Below are 24082 nucleotides of genomic sequence, written 5' to 3'. Positions count from 1 at the left end.
TGCATCAAGGACCATTGGTTTTCATGCTGCTTATGGACAATTCACACCCAGATTTCTAACTGGTAATCTCCTTATGTTTTCAAGTGGAGCCATTTGCAAATGACTTTTTTTTATCAGCATTGAGAATGAAAATTGAGCAAAAGACCAAGGGCGGTATTCTCCGTCCCGCCACACCTGTTTTTTGGTCTGGCGCGTCCCCACCGGCAGCGGGATTCTCTGTCCCGCAAGTCAGCCAATGGGGTTTCCCATTGTGGGTACCCCATGCCGTTAGGAAATCCGCTGATGTGAGTGCGCTGCTTGCGAAACAGAGGATCCCGCCGGTGGAGAATCCAGCCCCAGTTTCTTTGTTTTAAATTCATATGCTGAGAGTGTTGCCCCTTGAGGGAAAGTCAAGGCCAGAGGGCATAATCTCAGAGGAAGGGGTCGCCGATTTAAGACCGAGATGAGGAGGAATTTATTCTCTTGAGGGTAGGGAATCTGTGGAATTCCTTACCGCAGAGAGCTGTAGACTGGGTTATTGAGTATGTTCAAAGCTGAGATAGACATTTTTAATCAGTAAGGGAATCGAGGGTTAGGGGAATAAGGCGTGGACGTGGAGTTGAGGATTATCATATCAGATCAGTCATGATCTCATTGAATAACGGAACAAACTTGATGGACCGAATGACCTACTTATGCTCCTGCATCCTATGATTGCTGACAAACATTTATTATGTATTATAATCATTGATTATAATACACTTCTTTAGTTTCTTTGTTCTGGTGTCATGGAGATAAAGGATAATAAAAGCCACCATGATGTAAATTGAAAGTGTTTGACATCATGTACTCTTACTCCTTCGAAGTTTGCTGCTGATAATTCAAAGTTGTTTTTGTAGTGAACAAATTTGAATTGTCCAGTCCAGCAGCTATTCATATTATGAAGATTCCAGGTTTGATCCTTATCCTGCGGTGTTACATTACCATTGCCATGATAGAGATCCTCTGTGGGTGGGACTTCCTGGCCCTTCCCACTGATGGGATCTTACAGTCCAGCCTAATACGACTTCCCTGCAGCGGGTTCACCAGAGGCGGAATTGTCAAGCCATGCAAAACGGGGTGGACATCGACGGAACCCAACAATCCGACTGGCAGCCAATGGCAAGCCGCTTCTGCAACCAGAAAACACGCCGAGGAGAGGGGGCGGGGGGGTGGAACTTCCCACCCTGCGTGAATGTTGGATGATGGCAGGAACAGGCATAGTTGTGATGCTTTCCATAGTTGATACTCTGTTAACATTAGGGAATGAAGCTCGCACATCAAGAATGGCCAACTGGGTGAGGGATTGTAGCATGACTGGTTGCAGTCAATCAGTATCTCAACAATAAGCCAACAACATTAGGTGAGGGGGAAATATATCACCCATGTCCCTTCTCTAGAAACGTGTCTGATTTTGAAAATTTGGAGGGAACTCATACTCTAAAACGACATATATATATACTGGCAAAAATTGAACATTTAAGCCCCTAAAAGAAATAAAGAAGTTTTAGTGGTAATGCAGAATACATATTATTTGCAGGAATTAAAAGCAAAATATTGAGAAATAGCAAAAGGAATATCCAGAGGTTAACAAGTTGATTGGTGAAATGTTTATAAATTTTCATGTTAAATTTATGAAGATCAGATTGAATGCAGCTGTGTTTCTGGAGAAAATGTGCATTTTTGCACCTGAAAAGCACTTACTCATACTTAAGGTGACTAAATAAACTGTATTGTCACAACTTGACATGTCGAGATAAATCTGCTTGCTTTTGTTTTTATTTTAACAATTTATCTCCTTATACACTACTGACTGCAAAACCTAGGAGCAGCTCAGAGCTGTATTTTACAAACCTAATCAGATTTTTCCAAGTGCTTTCCCTTTGAACGGATAAAGAGGAGATCCTGCACTGAGGACTTGGTGACAGCTTAATTTTCACAGCTGAGTTTCTCTCTGCTCACTGGCAGTTGTTTAATTACAGGCTTTCAGGGAGGCCACTGGGCATACATTGAGGGGGATCAGTGCTTAAACCCTGTCATTTAGTCAGAATGAGTGCAGATAGAACAAGGAATCTGGAAATTTTCACTGCAAGGTGTGAAGTGGACTGTCTGAGTCCCAGAGAGCAGATAATGACAGATGCATTTTAGAGCAAGCTGGGACTGAATGGTGCCCAACTCTGTTTCTGTCAGAAAAGTGATTATTTTTGTCACTCAACAATAATTTTTTGTGCTGTTTTTCTTTTTCTTTCTTCTCTCGGTAAATGGTTAGGTATCTATGAGACCCCAGGTGGGACGATTCTGTATCAAGCTCATGTGGACATTGAGGCCTTCACCATGGACAAGGAAGTGAGGAAAATCAAGCAGCAACTGGCATTGAAGTTTTCCGAACAGCTGTACAATGGTAAGCAAGGAAAACGATGGAAAATCATCAGATTTAAGGGCTACAATTCTGTTAAGATAAACCAGTCACGCCGCTTAAACCCCTTATTTCTGTTTATGATGCTATACTGTTCCTGAAATTTACCTGAGGGACTCAAATGTCAATTCAAGGGGCATACCACCAAGGCTGCCCCTATATTCCATACAAAGCAACAGAGGAAATATAATTTATTTGTATTTGTTCAAGGTTTCTTTTTAGTAATTCTACAAAATTCACAGGTTTCTTTGAGGAAAGATAGAAATATCCATCTCTCTCTTTTACATACATGCACTCAACAACAGATTATATTTCTATCGCACTTTTAACATAATAGAGTGCCCTAATGTGCGCCACAGGACACTATAAAACAAAATGTGACACCGAACGAAATAAAGTGATATTGGTCAGATGACCAAAAGCTTGGTTAAAGAGGTAGATTTTAAGAAGTCTCTGAAAGGAGGAAAGAGTGACAGAGTGGTGTAGAGAGGGTATTCTAGAGCTAGGGCCAAGGCAACTGAAGTCACAACCACCAAAGGTGAAACAATTAAAATTGGGGATTCGAGGAGTGCAGATGGCTCAGAAGGCAGAATGCACAGGGGTGAACCATGAAGGAATTTGAAACCAAGGATAAGAATTTTAAAATCAAAATATTGCTTGACCAGGAGCCAGTGAGCGGAGGAGGAGTGATGTGGGAATGGGACTTGCGGCAAGTTAAGGCATGGGCAGTAGAATTTTGGATGGCATCAAGTTTGTGGAGACGAGGGCAGCACGGTGACTCCGTGGTTAGCCCTGCTGCCTCACTGGTGCCGAGGACTCGGGGTTCGATCCAGGCTCTAGGTCACTGTCAACGTGGAGTTTGCATATTCTCCCCGTGTCTGCTAAACTCTTATCGGGACAGCCAGTGGTTACAACTATGGCCCAGTTGCAGTTATGGGTCCACAAAAGAGGAGCCCTCACATGACCCATCACACCCCTTCCCGGCCTTCTTGCCCTGAGCCCACCATGTTGGCCTGGACATGGTTATCCCCACTGTCAACTGAGAATCCCAGTCAGCGTGGTAAGGGGGGCCTGAATAATCCAGTAATAATTAATAATTGGCTGTCGGGCAGCCCTTATTGAAAATAGTTCAGGGTCGGAGTCATCGCAGTGATTTGTCATGAAGGCTGATGACACCAAATTGCATGCCTGCCAACCTCTGATCTACCAACCAGCCCCACATCACTTAAAAATTCCAGCCCTCTGTCAGCCGGGGACTTTGACAGTACGCAAGTCTGTTGGAGAGTCTGTGAGAAATGAACTGGGATTGTAATAGAAAGATACTTCCATTTTTTCTCATGACGTCAAGAATCACATTTTAACAAAACAGAAATTGACCTCGACTACCGCAGAGTGCTAGCCCCACAACTGGAAGAAGAGCTGTTTCTATATGAAGAACCTCTTTAATTGCTGCAATTCGCCTCCTACTTCAAGGATTATTTGCTTTTGTCAGTGCTCCCTGTTGATGAAATGAATATTTTAAACAGATTTAAACTGGTAAATCCTCCTTCTAGGTACAGCCCAGGTGTTTAATCCTATTGTCTTTGAAAGAGCTTGAAGTTAATAGGATTTATTTTATTAATGTTTGGATGTTGGTTACAAAGAAATAACACAAGTTTCGAAAAGTAAGGTGAGATCAATGACAGAAAGAACTTTGTTTAGAACTGGAGATGAAAGGAATGTAATCTCTGCTCCTGTAAATAAGCAACAGTCCCACATTTTTAATCACACTGAAGTAATTGTTCTAATGCAGTGAGCTTCCACTGAGTTACATTCTTGCTGGGGGAATACCAGTCACACTGAGAATGACCTTCCTTTAAAATGTTTGTGATGTCATGATACAGTGTCATTCAGATGATCTTGTGATCCCACCTGCTCCTGGACAGTACATAGACTTCGGAGAGTCAGTCTGCCTGAGCACACAGTTAAATATTCTCATGCATTAGCCTCACTACCTAAAAGTTTCTAAAAACTTAATTTGTGCAGTGTGAGCGTAGCAGGCAAGGTTAGTGTTTCATGCCTGTAGTAATCCACAGGAGGCAGGAGTTCTGTCACCGCACCAATATTTATTTACAATAACGATATTACAGGAGCAGCTACAAACAGTGCTGCTAGCAGTCCAGTCAACTTAAGACTGGCTCACAAAGCCTCCACAGGTGATTATATGGGCCCCCTCAATGAGCTATCATTGAGGGAGCTCATACTCCAATTGGCCAACCAATAAAGCCAATTGGAGTTCATTACAGTGCCCATTCCAAATTCCCCATGAAGAGGTGGTAGTCAGCCATCTTCGTGAACTGCTGCAGTCTTATGGTGTAGGTAAACCCTTGGGGCGAGATTCTCCGCACTCCCGACGGCGCGGAGAATAGCATGGCTCGTAAAATTTTACGGCCACGCTGTTCCGACGCCCTCCCACTATTCCCCCCCCCCCCCCCACGCCCAACTCCCGACACGAATCGCTGCCGCCGTTTTTTTACGGCCGGCAGCGATTCACAGCCGATAGATGGGCCGAGTTCCCAGCCCTTTACGGCTGTTTTTACGAACGGCAAACACACCTGGTCTGGCCGTTCGTAAAAACGGCCGTAAACACTCGCATTTTATAACCATGGCACCGATTGGCACGGCAGTACCACGGCCGTGCCAAGGGTGCCATGGGCCCGCGATCGGTGGGCACCGATCGCGGGCAGCGGGCCTGATGCCCGCGCACTATTTCTCCTTCCGCCGCCCCGCAGTATCCATTCGCGGGGCGGCTGAGGGGCAACCCGGCCCGCGCATGCGCGGGTTTCGCGCAAATGCGCGATGACGTCATCCGCGCATGCGCGGGTTGGAGTCTTCCAATCCGCGCATGCACGGCTGACGTCATATGACGCGTCAGCCGGCGCTAACTCCGGCAAGCGGGCTTAACGAAATTCGTTAAGCCCGTGATGCCGGAGCTTACGCCGTCGGGCTGCTAGCCCCGACCAGGGACCAGAATCGGTTCCCGGTCGGGAAGGGAGGGGCTGGCGTCAAACCCACCCGGGTTTGATGCCAGCCTTACGATTTCTCCCGTTTTGGGAGAATCGCGCCCATGGTGTTATGAGGGAGGGAGGTCCAGGATCTCAACCCAATGAAGGAATGGTGATATAGGGCTGGATTTTTCATCTTTCATGTGGATAGCGTGAGGCAGGGTAGGATTTTCGTTGGGGATGCTGGCAGGAATTGGGTCCACTGTCCCTGGAAAGAGCAGGGGAAAGCTGGTTAAAAAGCCCTGCTCGGTGCTCTGTGACTGCACACCAGTTATAATAGAAAGAACGACTCTCCAGCCCTCACCCTTGAAATCATCTCACTTCCCCCACCCACTCGATATGACAAATACATGTCCTGAGGCCGAGATTGGCCTCTAACAATCAAAGCCATCTTCATTTGTATTAGGCATTCCTCCTGATGTTGCTAAGAGTCCTTGATGCTATACTGGACCAAATGGTGCCTTGATGTCAAGGACATTCACTCTCACCTCGGGCGGGATTCTCCTACCCCTCACCCCACCCCCCGGCCGGGTCGGAAAGTCGCTGGGGGGCGGCGTGAATCCCGCGGCGGCGCTGGCTGCCGGATCCTCCGGCGCCGGTTTTTCGGCAGGGCGGGAATCACGTCGCGCCGGTGGGGGCTGTTGACAGTGGCACCCCCAGCGATTCTCCGGCCCGCAATGGGCCGAGTGGCCGCCATTTTTCGGCCAGTCCCACCGGTGGGACCTGGCTCTGCAGGCGGCCTGCAGAGTCCTCAGGAGTGGGGCAGGGGGATTCACCCCCCCCCCCCCCCCGCCCCCCATGGTGGCCTGGCCCGCGATCAGGGCCCACCGATCCGCGGGCGGGCCTGTGCCGTGGGGACACTCTTTCCCTCCGTGCCGGCCGGTGTAACGGTCCACCATGGCCAGCGGAGAGAAGAACGCCCCCTGCGCATGCACTGGGATGACGCCAGTGTCGTTTTTCAGTAGCAAGCAATGTTCTTATTGTTTTCAGAAATATTTATTTTAAAATTTTCTCATCATGGCATGGTGGCGCAGTGGTTCACACTGCTGCCTCATGGCGCCGAGGATCCGGGTTCAATCCCGGCCTCACATCACTGTCCGTGTGGAGTTTACACATTCTCCCCGTGTCTGCCTGGATCTCACCCCCACAACCCATAGGTGGATTGGCCACGCTAAATTGCCCCTTAATTGGAATTTTAAAAAAAAATTTCATCGTTTTGTCGAAATCCCACTTTTCTTAAAAATACAAATACTTTTTGTCTCCTTCGTGTTGTTATTGTTGGGGATTAGAATTTTGATATTGTCAGCAAAGCTAGATGTAAAGTAAAACTTCCTTTTCTCTTCCCTGATAAACCCATGCTTTGAATTACACTAGTACCACATCATTGAATTATTTCCTTTAGCAGAGGGACTCTGTTTGAAATTAAAAATGTCAATCTCTGGGCTCTTTTACATTGTGGGTCAAACACACTTGGATCGGAATGTCGAGGCTGGTCCAGATTGATTTAGCATGAAACATTGAGCCAATAGTTGTACACGTACCTGGGTTTCAGCTGTACTAGCTCTAAATATTCTGGAAAAGGGAAAAGCTAATGGAAGGGTTATGCCATGATTTCTAAAGGTTAAGTGGGTGATTGAAGGTTATGAGGGGTTAGTTGAGTGGCAGCCCCTCGCATACCTTTTATTATCTAAGAAACAATAAATACCTAATTGCTTTCCTTCATTAGTTACAACAGACTGGACAGGAATGGTGTTTACAGGTGTGTGGAATGTACTCTGGTTAATGTTCTGCCTCTGAAGATACTTTGGCAGGGGTCTGTTGTAACCCAGTGTTTATACTTGGGGCTAGTGTGAAAACTACAAAACAAATTAAGGTTTAAGACATGAGAAATCCTGGCAGGTTTTTAAAAAATTGTTATAGTCAACTGAAACTTGGTGAGCATTTTGTTTTTGGCAGCAACAGCTTTCAGCAGCGTGAAATAATAAATGTATAATAAAGACACCATGTTGGTATAACTTAGAGCACTGGAGAGGTAGAATGTCAGTTTCAGTCATCCTCCCTTTGCTGAATTCCCTTGATGCAGTCATTTTGCCTCTGGGGTTGGGGCTTGAATAATGTCAAGATTGATAAGAAGCTAGTGTGGTTCTGAAAGCTGTAAAGTCTTAAGTGAAAAATGTTACAAATAGTTTCCCTCGCTGGCTATGAGTCTGTATCCAGAACAGTTCATTAAGTTGGTGCCAATTTGTCAATTTTATTCAGAAATCACAAGGATAGGTGATGTAGGAAATTGAATTGTCGCACTGGTGAAGTAAAGTTTTTTTGTTCTGAACTTTAATTTATATTCTTGAGACAAAGTAGAGGGAGTTATTTTATTATTTCTAAGTGCTTGGTTGGTGAGAAGAATGGAAATTGTTCAATTCCCAACATGAACATCCCTCAGTGTGGGTACGAAACAAAAATAAATCTAAAATACAATTTATTCTAAGTTGCAGATAGGTTCACCCATCATTATCAGCACAAACCGTTCCACGGTAGAAATTCATTTTGGTTTTAAATAAGGTATACCTAGGTCACTATTAACCTGTTTATCATTTTAATGGCAAGTATTGCATCAGAGAAGACAGGTGACAGTTGCAGGACTTTGTGCAGGATAATCATAGGCTTAGTGTGATGTTTTTGTGATAATACTAAAAACAAATTACATTCTCTTTCTCAAGGGAGCTGAGCGCTGGCGAATATGTCGGCAAGGTGTGCATCAGCCAGATAAACAGATGTGGCAGTGATAGCTTCTTGTAAAGAGAGGGAAAGAGGTACAGCAAAAAGGAGAAATTGGAGACTATCTGCTCTTTTGAGCTCTGAAATGAGATGTTATTTTGGAAGGAGAGTACCGGTGAGCAGCAACAAAAACGTGTAGGTTTGCAGAAAGAAACATATGGACCTTTGATTTCAATCCTGATAAATACTGGGTCAGGTCTCAGCTATTCAGTTAGATTCACGAGAAGGGTCTGAGGAGCCTCTCGTGGGACTGTTCAGCAAACTATCAGGAGGCCACTCCAGGCTGTTCATTCAGGGCTCAAAGGCCTGCAGGATGAATTTGAACTGCCCTTTGTGACTTCATTGTCAGGGTTGGTAGCGCTTTATAAGGTTGAAAGAAGCCATTTTTCAGCTCTTTCTTTACTGAGAAGCCCTCTCTTGTAATGACTTTGGTGATTCCCAGTAGGCTGTGATTTTGTCATGTGATGTCATTTCTAACCCCCTAACCCCCAGAAAAAAAGTAAATAAAATCATTACTATAAACATCTGTAAATGATGTACAAAACTATTGCAAATAGATTTTTCAAATAACTGAATTCAGTAGTAGCTTCAATTTAAGCAGCAATTAACAGGGTTTGTCCAAATTAGATAAAGGATTCCAGATTATTAGAGAATCTTTATGGTCCATTAATCTAATTTAATTACAGTAGAAACAATAAAAATACATAAGGAGCGTTTCTCCAGGGGCCTCCAGCCCCAGGCGGGATTCCCGATGGCCCGTTGGATCAGACATGAGGGCCAAATCGAGATTCTCGCCAGGCGTCAAACCCGTTGCGAGTCTCCCAGCCCACTTCACCTGCGAGATTAGATACATGTCCAGAGAGAGCGCCAACCTGATCCAAACTAATTATGATTCATTTGAAAGTAATTAGTGGGTTTTTGAAGCGGAATGCCTTCCGAAATGCTCCTACCCCTGCAGCTGGAAGTCACTCTGGCATAGAGCACTGCTGGGACACAGAGAAGGAGCAAGGGGTGAATACCCACTCTACACTTACTTCCAGGGTGCTAAGAGTCCTTCCAGGGAGTCCTTCAAGAGAGGTGGGGGTATGGGAGGCTCAGGCTAGGCTGAAGGAGCTCAGGTGGGGGGGGTTCCTAGGATGAGGGTCGTGTGTCAGATCTTCCTCTGTAGCTTTGAAAATTATGTCAAATTGCAGTTAAAAGTCTTCCCTCTGGGCAGCATGGTGGCACAGTGGTTAGCACTGGTGTCTCACAACGCCGAGGACTCGGGTTCGACCCCAGCCCAGGTTACTTTGTGTGGAGTTTGCATATTCTCCCGATATCTGCGTGGGCCTCACCCTCACAACCCAAAGATGTGCAGGGTAGGTGAATTGGTCACGCTAAATTGGCCCTTAATTGGAAAAAAAGAATTGAGCACTTTAAATTTAAAAAAATGTTTTTAAAGCCTTCCCTCTGATCTGTTAGAACCCTTTGATATCTCTCCCAGCATCTCAAGTTCAAATATCTGTCAGGTGAAGGTGAAAATCAGGCAGCACGGTGGCGCAGTGGTTAGCACCGCTGAGGACCCGGGTTCGATCCCGGCCCCAGGCCACTGTCAGTGTGGAGTTTGCACGTTCTCCCTGTGTTTGTGTGGGTCTCACCCCCACAACCCAAAGATGTGCAGGGTAGGTCAATTGGCCACACTAAATCACCCCTTAATTGGAAAAAAAGAATGGAGTACTCTGAATTTTTTTATTTTTTTTAAAGATCAAAGTGAAAGTCTTCCCTCTGTGTTGGAAATCTTTTTTTTCCAATTAATTTCATTTTTTCCAATTAAGGGGTAATTTAGCAAGGCCAACCCACCTACCCTGCACATCTTTGGGTTGTGGGGGCGAAACCCACACAAATATGGGGAGAATGTGCAAACGCCACACGGACAGTGACCCAGAGCCGGGATCGAACCTGGGACCTCTGCGCCGTGAGGCAGCAATGTTAACCATTGTGCCACTGTGCTGCCCGTGTTAGAAACCTTTCAAGTGCTTTGTTCACAGTCAATTTCATTCCCTTTAACTTTTGCAAGTCAATGTACATGCTGAGAAGCCTAAAAGCTTTGAACTGCATTGTTTACATTCAATTTAATGACCCATTATCTTTTACAAGTCTCTTGATTGACAGGTCCAAGCTGCCGTGGGGCAGCGCGGTAGCACAGTGGTTTGCACAGTTGCTTCACAGCTCCAGGGTCACCGGATCGATTCCCGTTTTGGGTCACTGTCTGTACGGAGTCTGCATGTTCTCCCCATGTGTGTGTAGGTTTCTTCCGGGTGCTCCGGTTTCCTCCCACAGTCCAAAGATGTGCAGGTTAGGTGGATTGGCCATTCTAAATTGCCCTCCAAAATGGCTAGGTGGAGTTACTGGTTACTGGGATAAAGTGGATAGGGTGGAGGCATGGGACTTAAGTTGGGTACTCTTTCCAGGGCCGGTGCAGACTTGATGGGCTGAATGGCCTCCATCTGCACTGTGAATTCTATAGTTCTATTTCACAGGAGGGATTAGCTTTGTTTGTTTCTATAGCTCTTCAGGGCCCATTGACTCTCAAGTGCTTCCTTTAAGAGCAGGTGTTGTTTCTAACCGCAGTCCCACCTGTGTGTTTAGGTCCTTGCAAAAAACCACCCCTCTCCAATGTTTTTCAAGGGCCATTGAATAGCACCTTGCAGGCATTGCCAGGGCCAGCAGAAAATGCACCGATTTTCCTGCTGGCCACAGCACTAAGAATTAATTTGGGAGAATCACGGCCATGATATTTGTTGAACAGAACAGCTGAAAAATATTTTGCTTCGAAATTTTTTTAATTGTTACAACATGTAACACATAATATTCATATTTTACCATGCTGATGGTATAGTATCCATCATAGTAATGAGCAAGTTTTAATTGGACAACTGATATTTTGGTACCCTGAGGGGAGTGGCTGTGATACCTGTATTCCCTCTGTGCCTACCTGTTCAATCAGTGCCAGATGGATTGGTCAGCCTGGGGTTTTAAATATACCGTGGTCTATTTCCTGTTTAATTTTTATTTATTTTTTAGTCAAGTTGTCAATGCCCATAATGCTCTGAAGTCAGCACTAAACTCTCCTTTGTTATGGGGATTTGATCTAAACACAATATATTGTGCAAGCTCCAGGTATGAGATTTCCAGTTGTGTCTCGCTGTACACCTGCATATGAGAGATAGCGCTTCAAAAAAATATTTTAAAAGCAGCAAGCTGTTGTCTCCAGGAGATAGCCTGAATGTGAGACATGATGCACATTATTCCTGATGTAGTTGCTTTATTATTTATTTTTTGCTGTGATTAGCACAATTGCTTCACAGCTCCAGGGTTCTAGGTTCGATTCCCGGCTTGGGTCACTGTCTGTGCGGAGTCTGCACATTCTCCCCGTGTGTGCGTGGGTTTCCTCCGGGTGCTCCGGTTTCCTCCCACAGTCCAAACATGTGCAGGTTAGGTGGATTGGCCATGCTAAATTGCCCTTAGTGTCCCAAACTGCCCTTGGTGTTGGGTGGGGTTACTGGGTTATGGGGATAGAGTGGAGGTGTGGACCTTGGGTCGGGTGCTCTTTCCAAGAGCCGGTGCAGACTCGATGAGCCGAATGGCCTCTTCTGCATTGTAAATTCTATGAAATTGGAGCTCAGAATGACAACTCCTGGTAACTAAATAGGAAGATGCACGTTGGCAGTCGGTGAACAGCTCCACAGCCTCATTTAGCTTTTGAGTCTATATGCTGGGAGCTCCACATTGCTCACTGTCATAACACGAGCAAGTAAAGAAATTGTGGCTTTGACTAGCCATGCAACGGAAATTGCTTGGACAATGTAATAGACAAATAACAGTCAAATATTCTTTATCTGTCTTTTTCCTGTTTCTCCAACTCAATTTTTTCCTTCATACTAGCCATGTCGATATTGGATGATTCTTTAGAACAAAAGACAGCAAGAGATTGGAGGTGGGTCTGTGTAGCATTCGGAGAGAAAGAGATTCTGTTAAACTTACAGAGCCTGCAGCTTTAATAAAGTAGTTTCAGACCTCCTCTGCTCACATTTCTGATCACGGAGTTTTGTCTTGATATTTGACAATACTTGCCTGAACACTGCCATGTTTTCATTCAAAGATATTTATTGCATGTCCAGTTGTGTTTTGTATAAAACGTTGAAAAGGAATTTTTGATCACAGCCAATCTTACAGCTGCAGCCTAGAGGCATGTTGGGGCCATAAAAATGACTTGTATCCATAAATCCAGGGCTTTTGCATGGAATAGTGCCTCATATTTCATCACCTTGAGATTCACATTCCTGCAGAGCAGCCCGGATACGGTGCCATCATCAAGGCAAACTGGTGTTTTTCAGTGTTATGTACATCTTTGGGATTTGGGTGGTATTTATGAACTGCATGATTATTGTCATGGTTTCTTACTCAATGCAATTACCACATGGCTACCGTTTCAGATTATTTGATCAATATTTATTTACTAAATATTCTTTCGTATTCATGCTTCAATAGGATTTTGGGATAGCCCTGAGTGTGCATTTGCCCGGCACTGCATCAACAAATCACAGGAGCATGTCGCAGGGAAAGTTCAGCTGTCTGTCTTTAAGGGACAAGTCTACATTCTTGGTCGGGAGTCACCTACTTCCTTGTACAATCAGGATCTTGTGAGGTATGTAACATGGCAATCTTTATCAGTTGATTTTCAGTTTTGTTTAAATAATGTGAAAAGGTTTGTGATGTGAACTCCTACCAGTAGGTCAGCTTGGCTGACTAAGACTGTTCATTCCATCTGGTCACATCCCAAATGCCAACCTTAACATCTTCCAAGTATAGCACCTAACTTTTTAAGTCTAGATAGAGTTCAGGCTTGAATAATTCCTGTCAAACCATTTTGGCTGTCAGAATTAATGACTAAAGTATAGTGTCTAATGAGCAAAATGCGCCAAGTTTGAGCATGATGCCAAAATAAGATGGTAGCCATAATGTGAAGTTGGACTGGGGTGAGCACAGTAAGAAGTCTTACAACACCAGGTTAAAGTCCAACAGGTTTGTTTCAAATCACTAGCTTTCGGAACACCGCTCCTTCTTCATTCACCTGAGGAAGGAGCAGTGCTCCGAAAGCTAGTGATTTGAAACAAACCTGTTGGACTTTAACCTGGTGTTCTAAGACTTCTTAATGTGCCAAAATAAGAAGCTAAGCATTTAAAGGGGAACAATACAATCCGGAGCAAAAAATTTGTATCTTCCACAAAGGAGGTCATTTACAAATCATGCCACCATACTGAGCTGCCATGACAGACAAAACAGACGATCTTGCTGTGTTAGTTTGTTCCACATCTGAATCCCTCCAAAAGGACTCTTAATAGCCTAGATTACTCGATCTCCAGAAGAGCCCCACAGATGCTGACTGACTTACAGTGCATTCCCAGAATGTGCTGATATTTTAAATTGCTGGTGACTTTACAATTTGTCTGCAATCTAGGGCGGGATTCTCCGACCCCCCCCCCGCTGGGTCCGAGAACTGCTGGGGGGCGGCGTGAATTCCGCCGGCCGCCGGATTCTCCGGCACCGGAGATTTGGCGGGGGTGGGAATCACGCCGGTCAGCGGCCACTCGCAGCGCCCCCCCCCCCCCCCCCCCGGCAACCTGCGATGGGCCGAAGTCCCGCCCGTTCTTTGCCAGTCTCGCCGGCGTAAATTAGATCAGGTCCCTTACCGGCGGGACCTGGCAGCGTGGGTGGGCGCGGGCGGGCCTGTGCCGTGGGGGGCACTCTTTTTCTACACGCCGGCTGTGTCAGCCTCCGCGATGGCCGATGCGTAGGTGAACCCCCCCCCCCGCGCATGTGCGGACCCGAGCCGGCTGGCAGAATCCCTTCGGCCTCGGCTGGGGCGGCGCCAAAGGCCTTACACGCCGGCCGGCGGGGCGCCAACCACTCCGGCGCCGGCCTAGCGCCTGAAGGTGCGGAGGATTCCGCACCTTTGGGGCGGGCCGACGCCGGAGTGTTCACACCACTCCATCCCGCCAGGTACGGGAGAATCCTGCCCCTAATTACTGAACCTACAAAATATCAGTGTACAATATTGCAGTTTACAAATGGGGAATTTTGCTATAAAACTTCCAAGAAGTATTTTTCTGATATGATCGGAAGAAACAATATACTGAAAGCTAATTTTTTTTTTTTTTTTTACTGATATACAGCAGTCACCATACCGTAACATTCGTAGAATAACTGTTTTGAGTTTTATGATCAATGCAAACTGGCAAAATGGGCACCCTCTAGCTCCTTTGTTTACTTCCACTTCCTTCACTTTGAGCTTCTATAAATAAAATAGATTCATGGGAATAAATCACTTTGGATTAAGTTATAAAAGAAATAACATTTATTGTATAACAGTTGATGTTGAGTAACTTAGATTTAAGATGTTATGGTTTAGATTGCTGCCCTAGTCCTTTTGAAATGATTTCCTTTCACGCTCACTCATTCTCATATGCTTGCTGTGTGTAATGTATAATGTATATATTGGATATAAAGGCAGAAAAATTCTGCGTTTGTCACATTATTGAGATTGCTGTTTTGTATGAGGAGGCAATGCATTACTGTTGATATAGTGAGATTAGTTATTGACTGTCTCATGCCCCAAAGAATGTGTACATCTGCCACACATATTACAGTGTTGTAATCTTTATTGATTTTAATCCACCAATTACAGCCACAAAAAATCAACAATAACACATACAGATCAATAACCCATGGTACCATTCAGTGGATCAATACAAATCTGTGTTAAGTTTCTTGCAGTCCACTCAAAAGGCAACTAACTGTGTCCTTTATCCTTGTTTTTAAATAAGTAAACACAATTACTCATGCAGAGTTGGAATTGTATTGTGTTACACATGCAGTTTACTTTCTTATTGTCAAAGTTACATTTTGTGATTGTAAAGACATTGAAATGTTTTTATCCGTGTGAAAAAGAGGTATCGGGTAGGATAAATACCTCAGCTGATTTATCTCTTTTGTAGGCAAAATGCACACAGAGTAACCCTTAATAATCCCCTTCTTTATGGCTTACAGTCACAGAGGAGCTAAATGAATAAAGTAAAAGTAATCAGGAGCATTTATTCCCTGTCAGTTCCAAAGTGATTTCTCTTTCAATTTCTACATCAGTGCCTTTAAAATGTTTGAATGATGATGGAATCATACTAATAAAAGAATAGCAGTAAGCAGTACAGGAGGCTGGAAGTGACTGGTCACAGTAGGTATAAAGTAATGTAATTATACGGCATACAGCCCACTCGACTGCACAAAAATAAAAGCATGGAATTCTGGAGAGACATCCAGCACCATTGTAAACTCTTCCAAATTGCTTGTTTTTTTATTCTCGCAAATAATTCATCAGTCGCAACAAGGCTGGTAACTACTGTGGAGTTTTGAAGCCTAGATGGAGATGAAAAGAAGCAGAACATTTAAAAGAAAAAGTTAAAACAGAAGAGATTTAAAGAATTATATAAGAGTATTTTATTTGAATCTCTCCTGTTTTTTTCCGTTTCCCTGAGTACACATTACCTACAGCTGAGAGGTAGACATACAGGCAAGATGACCTTCTCCCAGCACTGAATTGCTACTAAGAGCCTCATGAGAAATGTACAAGAAAGATTTTTGCAGCTATATTTTTCCTTCTTTCATTCATGTGAGGGCAGCATTGCAGGATTCAGTTCAGTCCTTCGCCATTGCCACACAACAGGAGCCCAGCAGAATGTCGAATTAAACCTGCGCCCAACACTTTGGTGAAGGGTTTCATTGTGTTATACAACTCAAACTAGGAAGAGAGGTTTCAAAATAACACCCTGAAACTGTACAACACATCCGCTTAATGGCACAATCCCAGGGAAGCCAAGGCCATAGAGTGCAAAATCCACAAGTTAACATAGAATGGAATATAAAAAATACATTTGGGAAACAAGATACTGCAGCTTTGCAAATCAAGACAGTGCTTTTGCTGAGCAATAATTTCTACAATGGTGTGAGTAACATTAATTTTACTTGTACATTATAAGGAGCTTAGTCATCTGACTAAATGTGATTTTTCAAGGACTATCATTGTTTCTCAAAAACTATTACCCAGTTTTAAAACCCCAGCCTGTGTAAAGGCAAGACACTCACCTATGTATCCTGATTTTTGAGTAGACAAGGGAGGGTGGGGGTGGTCACACATGGGGAAAGCAATGATTTCAAATATGCAAATTAGGTCTGATGAAGTTACCAGGTGGAGGCCTGAGCGTGCAAGCAGTGACAACCTGCCCATCAGGTGAAATCTGACAACCTGCCCATCAGGTGAAATCTGTCAGGAGTAACAGTGTGTGCTGGAGAATTTCACTCTAGGTTCCTTTGTCGACAATGAGGAGCAGGTATGTTCTATTGGGTCTCAAGGAAGTCTTGGGACACCCTTGTTCTGGGCTACCCTCCCCCAGCTGCATCCCAGCAACAACCTAGAATTAAATAGCACCTTTAACACAATGAAACTTAACAAGGCGCTTCACAAGCACGTTATAAAACTAACCTACATAAAGAGATGTCGTGTGCGATTCAGTGACCGCGCAACTGGTGAATCTCGCGAGAGTCCCAAATCGGACTCCACGCCGGGTCAATCACGAGTCTCCTGGAAGGGGGTTGAGGAAGTCTTGCTGCGGCCTCCCCAAGGTTAAGGGTTGAGGGGGTCAATAAAGTGGGATGCAGCGGGAATAGATCAGGGCTGCCAGACAGAAGGCTATAAAACGCGACTCGTGTTTGATAAAGGGCCTCAACGACCAACACAGAAGCGCTCTGCTTACCGGAATTCCTCAGTGTAGCGAGAGACCCCGGAAGCAACCCCGAAGAACTAGCTGTCTCATTTTAATATGCACATTTGCTAAAAAGTGGTTTCATCCACAGTGGGTATTTATCATATTGCAACGTCTTGCGAGATTCTGGGGAGCGGGGCCTCCCGGCCCTTATCAACCATGCTGCGTCACGATAAGTTGCTTTTCTGGTGCAGCCATGCCTTTCGATCGCTCCCCAGGAATCAAACCTGATGCATTCTGACATCCATGATTTAATGCTTCTGTTGACAAATTTATTAAGGGTTTTTTGTGGATGTAACAAGTATGGTAGACAATAGGGAACTAGTAGATATATTATACTTGGATTTCCAAAAGATATTCATTAAGTGGCCTCACAAAGGTAAAGGCTCGTGAAGTTGACGCTAGTATGTTAACATGGATAATGGATTGACAGACAAAAAACAATGAATAGAATAAGTGGAATGCCTGAAGGATCGGTGCTGGAGCTTCATCTATTTACAATCTATATTAAAGAGATGGACAGTAATATATCTAAGTTTGCTGATGATGGAGGAAATGGTGGGAATGCAAGCTATGAGGAGGATACAAAGAGGCAGCAAAGTGATGTACATATTAAAGTACTGAGCAACAAGTTTGAAAGATTGTGGGTTAGTATGAGGTATAGTCGTAAGAATAGAAAAACAGAATATTTTTTAAAAGGCTTGAAGCTTAATAAATGTTGATGTGAGGGACTTGGATGTACTCAAACGAGAATCACAAAGTTAGCTTGCGGGTGCAGCAAGCAATTAGGACGGCAAATAGCATATTGCGAGGGTATGGGAGTACAAGAATAAAGTTGTGCGATAATTGAATAGGACTTTAGTGACACCTGGAATTCTAAGGAAGGATATACTTGCATTGGAGGTGGTACAGCAATGGTTCACTAGATTAGTTCCTACTGTGCGAGGCTGAGCAAATAGAGCTTATACTCTCTGGAGTTGAGAAAAATAAGAGATGATCTCTTTGAAACATACAAAGTTCTGAAGGGGCTTGACAGGAGTTGACTCTTGACACTTAACGGTTGGGGAATCTAGAAACCCTGACGTATCATGTAGCCACCGTCAGACCTTTCCTGGGATTAAGGGTCCTGGGGGTGGAAATACACCAGTGCTGCTGTCAGCCAATCATGGGCTGGCAGCTCTCAGCCCTTCATTGCATGCAGGACCACCGGGAATGATGGTGACTGCTGGCAATGCATCCACCTGAGGCCCAGGATCAATGAGTGACCTGAGGCCGCAAAGAGTGAGGATAGGAGGGGTGTCACTGGTTAGAGGGAACAGGGGATCAGAAGAAAGGACAGGGTGGTGACTCTACAATGGGTTGCACATCTTCCCAATGTCAGGTCCCTCGATGAGGCACTGAGAGACCAGACCCCTCCCCAGAAGCCCACAGGCATTTTGTACTTGGGACTCCCCCACCTGTCACGGGTTGAATACTAGCAGCAGCAGGATGAGACCCGTTAATTACCCACTTAAGGGCCTCAATTGTCATTGGGTGGGAAGGCCGTCCATTAGCTTTCCTGCTCCAGCTTAACTGGGGAAGAGGCCTAAATATAATGGACATCCCACCCTCTTGCCTGATGAAATGCTCCCTGACTCCAAACATGTCTTTGGGGGAGGGTGTTAAATTCTGTCCACTAACTCTATTTCCCTATACACAGATACTAAGGCTGAAATTTCCAACACTTCACGCCGGCGGGATCTTCCAGTGTGCCAATCTGATCAGAGTTCAATGGCTCACCGGCCCCTCTACGGGAAACCTGTGCTGGGGAGCTAGAAAATTCCAGCCTGAGTATTTCCCGCTCTTTCTGGTGTTATTAAATAATTATATATTTTCTTTCCTTTGCTCCCCACACTTTCCCCTAACTATCCCTGTTCTCTGCAATACATTATTCCATAGTTTATTTTACTGAGAATCAAGTTCTACGGTATTAATATTATCCTGCAGACATGCATGATAATAGGAGCAAATCAAGTTGTGTGGTAGGTATAAGAGGACATTTGTTTAGACCAGAGATAGTTTTATTGCGAAAGTCTGCAGCTGTCAACATGAATAGGCAAACTGAACCCTGATCAATGCCCATGCTGCTCCAGAAGTCACTTGTAGGTACGTTAGAATGTGACCCTGGGAGGATTCATCCTACATTTTATTTATTTTGTTAAACACCCAAGTAAATGTTTGCTTAATGTAGCTAAAAACCACAGTCTCATCCAATCAAATACCATGCTTGAGACACAGAACTGCTGTACCGACCATGTGATTTGATTAGTTTTTTATTTAATTGCTTGCCACAGGTGAATACAGTGTGTGTGTGTGTGTATGTATATATATATATTCTATATTTTCTTTTACAGATTCTTAGTACATTTAATTGTCTATGTTACCTTGAAGGTTCACTACATCCTTGACATTGTCAGATTGCAACTGGCAACAAAAGCTGTTTTTGATAGATGTTCTCTAATTGTTAAGTTCCCATTGTATGGAAGCGTTCAGTGCAGCCTGCATACTCTAGATCAACAAAAGAACAATAACTTGGCTTTTAATTTTTCTTTTAAAAGTAAAACTCTGGTGGTTTAACTGAGAGATTCCATGTTATTGCCCCGAGTGTCAAAAAATAAAAAGAAATCAATTTATAGAGCAAAAGTTTTCTATTGAAAAGACTGTGTCAATATGCTGTGGCTTTTTAGACTTGCGTTCTAACAGATTATAACAAAAGACTGAGGAGTAAAATTAAAGTGATGCATGCTTCATGGACATGTTGCTGTCAACATGCATTATCTTTGAACCATTTATTGATCCTAATTTTTTTTCTCTTGAAACATTTGACCCTACATTTAGCAAGGGTAGAACAGATTGATGTGTTAGTGTAAGCAAAACCTTGGATAAAAACACTATTTAGCAAACAGTAGCTACCATAGGGGTATAGGTACCTTGGGGAGTTATCCTCATCATCAGTCTGCTCATATGGTATTCACGGTAAGAGGAGTTAAATGAAGTTTTTAAAATAAACAATAGGTTTGCTCATTATAATGTGAGCAATGCTAGTAAATACAAAGCAAATCACTCTAGTTCAACTGTGTAGTGAGATGTGCATGCTTTCTAAGTGAATAATGGAATAAGATGTGCTAAGATATCAGTTATATAATAATTTTCTCTATAATATGCATTGATTATTACACAATGGAGATCACAAAGTGTTCGAAACCAGTGTAGGGTTGGTACTTAATGAATTTGACAATTTCATTCACTAAAACTTCAGAGGAAGATAATTCTTCCCCTTGATTCAAAGTCATTTTAGCACAAAGATACACGTTATGTACATCATAGAATCATCAAAGAATCCCTACAGTGCAGAAGGAGGCCATTTGGCCTGCCAGCCTGCACCGACTCTTTGAATGAGCGCCTTTGTTCCTTTCACTCTCATTTACTTTTCCTTATGGGCATCTTTCTTATTTGCCTTAGCTACTCCATGTGGCAGCAAGTTCCACAATCTTAACTACTGTCTGGGTAAATACATTTCTCCTGAATTCTTTGGGATATATTAGTGACTACTTCAGCACCTAACTCCACCATTCTGCTGCTGAAATGCCCATCTATATTTGCATTGCCTCCAGGTTCAACTATTGCAGTGTTCTCCTGGCCCTCCTATCCTCCACCCTACGTAAACTTCATCCAAAAATTCTAACTGTTTTGTTTCCCACACTAAGTCCCACCCAACATCCCCTGTCCGCATGAATTTGCATTGATACCCTGTACCCCAATGCCTCTAGTTTAAAATCTTTGTTAACTTTTCCGCCCCACAATCCTCCCTGCACTACCATGAATACCCAGCTCCTTTTACATTACCTTCTCACTTTGCTTAAATATTGAAGACTCTAGTTTGGTCACCTAGGAACAGAGCGACAGACCATTCAGTTACTGTTCTGTATCTCCAATTCCATTTATAGACCCCCAATCTTTGCCTATTTTAATCTGAAATGCCCTGGGATATGTCGAAAGGCAATTAATGAATGCAAGATTTTGCTGTTGTTTGGTACCCATCTCAAGTAGTAGATTAGAGTTTAGCATGGAGGGGAATCAAAGAGATCTTTGTCCTGAAACTTTGGTTCTCTAACCTGCTTCAACATGGACTCAGTACAGTGATCAAACTGTTACCTATTCGTTGAGACATGGGGCACCCGTTTTCTGGTGCGGTGCGCCCCCGCCAGCAACGGGATTCTCCGTCCCAGCAGCCGGCTAATGGGGTTTCCCATTGTGGGCACCCCCACACCGTGGGGAAATCCGCAGACATGAGTGCACTGCCGGCGAAACGGAGGATCCCGCCGATGGAGGATGCAGTCCTTTATGTTGTAGCAGTGATTCCAATTAGATTTCATTGGGAGAACTTGAATGTAGGGGACAATTAGCTCAGTTTGCAAGATGACTAGTGCATGTTTTCAAATCAAACCAACAGCCTGTGTTCAATTCTTGTTCTGGCTAAGGAATTGTGACCTGCCTCCTTCTCTGCCTCAGAGTGGAAGGCAATGGCAAATGACTACTGCCAAAATAATTGCAAACAGCTCAGGCTGACACAGCAGACAATGAGCCAAGCACCTGCCTTCAGACAAACCATACATGATGGGTGGGATCTAACGAAAAGGTTTCTAAGTGTCATTCGTGGCGGGTTTTATGGGGTGTTTCCTGCCAGCTCTGTTGGCGAGTTCCCCATCACTATCAAACCACAAAGTCACTTTTTCGGGCCCTGGGGAATCTCTCTCCGGTCAAAACCACACAGAATTATTGTCAATCACTGGGGAGCTGAACTCACTGGCCAGATCGGTTCCTCGGAGATCAGGCCGCCATTTTGAAAAGGTGCCCCTATCTCTAAGTGAGCTTGTGGGTCCTTCTCCCCCCCCCCCCCCCCCCCCCCCCCCCCCACACATGGCCATTACCCCACACCACCCCAAGTAATGACACCCTGTTATGGGGTCACTGAGGGCCTCCCTTTTCAGGTCTTCCCACGCCCGCTTTCGGGCCTCACTCCCCCTTCCAGGACACCCACCCCTAACCAACCGGCCAGAGGGCTTGTCATACCTTCTCTGCACCCCTCCAACCCTTCATACTCCCCCTCCACCCCCTCTTTCATGGGCACTGGCACCTGGGCTCCCTGGCAATGCCCCTGCCAACTTTGCAGTGCAAAGGTTGGCAGTGCCAAGGTGCCTGCATTCCAGGAGGGCCAGGATGCCACCCTCACCACCCAGGGGCCTCCTGTATTCAGCCGCACGTAGTCATTTTTTGGGGCTTGGGGAGCTTCTCACTGGTCAATCCAGCCTGTTTGCACTAGCAGGATATTCCGGACCCATTCCGCCTGGTCGACATAAGTAGGTTCAAAATATACTTAGCCGCGTGGCTTGGTCCCGCCCATTGTGGGTGGGATCCTGATCGTACTGCCTCATGAGGTCCGGATAGATTTCGCAAGGCGTACTGGCTGCCGGGAAGCCCACAGGAGGCTTCTCCCGGCATCTACCGGGCATGACGTGGCCGATAGGTTGCACCCGATATGACTTAAATGTATTAAAATGTAGCAAAAGAATATTAACCAAAAATAGATTGATGTGATTTATTAAATGTTTCTTTCCAGCATGAACGTACAGGGGGATTATGACCCAATTGATGCAGGTGGATTTATCAGGATTTGCTCTTTGAGGTGAGTGCTATTTTATTATTTTAGAAGGAAAATGTGGACCCAGATGTTTTATGCTAGTTAAAAGTTTTGTTTTTTTCTCTGTTATCGATTCATAAACCCATTCTGCGTAAGAGCTAAAAGATGGAGCAACTAGCTATGATACAAACGTGGTTCTTGTCTGTCTTTACTATCTTATTGTAGATATGCCTGCACCCACGCACGTGCCACCACGGGGGCATGTAAACATGTTGTAATTTGGCAATAGGAAGGACCAACCACGGCCCCTGCTTGTATCTTGATTCTTCCATTATTTTTATTCCTCCTCCATCCAGTAAGCCACCTGATCCTTCTTCTATTACATCTTGCAGCCAAGATCAGGAACCACCAAGTGAGGAATCGTGTGCATGAACACATTTCCTCTTATTCCCATAGTAAATTACAATTAACCTTTTTGGGGGGGGGGTGCACTAAATAATGTTTAGAATTTTAATACTGTAGTTGAAAAGTTTATGACTTGCAAACCCATGTGAAGGTTGCAAAATATCTCTCCATGGTGGCTTATTTAACGATGCACCCCTGTATATTTGAACACTGAGAATGAACGAGCCACCATTATAACATATTAGTCAAGATGTGCAACCTTGCAGGAAACAGCACATCCACATCTCAGAAGCTACAATGATGGATTCAGGTAGGTTTTCTTGAAAGAACATGCAAAAGAGTTTGTAAGATCATGGATTTCTGTTAAAATCTGTGTAAAGCATGTTCTCTACTTTATTGATATCTCCCTGTTTTATTATAAAAATGCTAAAATATCCCATTGTATTTCCAAACAGGCTGAAGGAATATCATCGTCTCCAAAGCGCCATGACTCCAAAATCCAAATGAATGAGGTTGAACTTTGACTGTCAAGCTGATGCACTTGAATTTGACAGGATATGAAATCCTGTGATGAAAGCAAAGTGCAGGTTTCCCCTCTGTTACTGATTTCACTTTCAATAAAATTAATCCTCTTGAACGCAAAGGCAACCTGGTTGACTTTTTCTCTGCTATTTCCTTTGACTGGCAATGAAGAAGAAGGACTCTAAAATGCATTTAAGATTTGATTTTTTAAAATACTTGAAAATTATATTACTTTGCCTTTTATATGAAAAGCTCAGGTGAAGGTTTAAGACCTGTAGCACAGGTTACAGTCGAGATGAAACGTGTAAATCACAAAGCTTGATAAATTAAGAAATCATTGGGTAGTACCGAGCTTCGGTTTAAAAGG

At 44.2% G+C, this 24082-nt stretch overlaps 1 protein-coding gene across 2 annotated transcripts in view; it reads left to right on the top strand.

The window, feature by feature from the left end:
* The window catches only part of ass1 (argininosuccinate synthase 1), a 168702-nt gene extending 144866 nt beyond the window's left edge, over positions 1 to 23836 (top strand). Inside the window, exons 12-15 of one of the 2 annotated variants that reach the window (XM_038782508.1) lie at positions 2288 to 2419; positions 12784 to 12940; positions 22768 to 22833; positions 23649 to 23836. In XM_038782508.1, coding sequence (XP_038638436.1) covers positions 2288 to 2419; positions 12784 to 12940; positions 22768 to 22833; positions 23649 to 23700 — 407 coding nt within the window. In that variant the 3' untranslated portion in view covers positions 23701 to 23836. Of the gene's footprint in view, positions 1 to 2287; positions 2420 to 12783; positions 12941 to 22767; positions 22838 to 23648 lie in introns of those variants that run through there. The other variant, XM_038782509.1, reaches the window with a different exon arrangement.
* Positions 23837 to 24082: the final 246 nt, after the last annotated feature.

The sequence above is a fragment of the Scyliorhinus canicula genome, chromosome 21 (genome assembly GCF_902713615.1).
Source record: "Scyliorhinus canicula chromosome 21, sScyCan1.1, whole genome shotgun sequence".
Taxonomy (NCBI): Eukaryota; Metazoa; Chordata; class Chondrichthyes; order Carcharhiniformes; family Scyliorhinidae; genus Scyliorhinus; species Scyliorhinus canicula.
The sequence above is the reverse complement of the archived record's forward strand: the minus strand, read 5'-3'. Positions and strand labels throughout refer to the sequence as shown.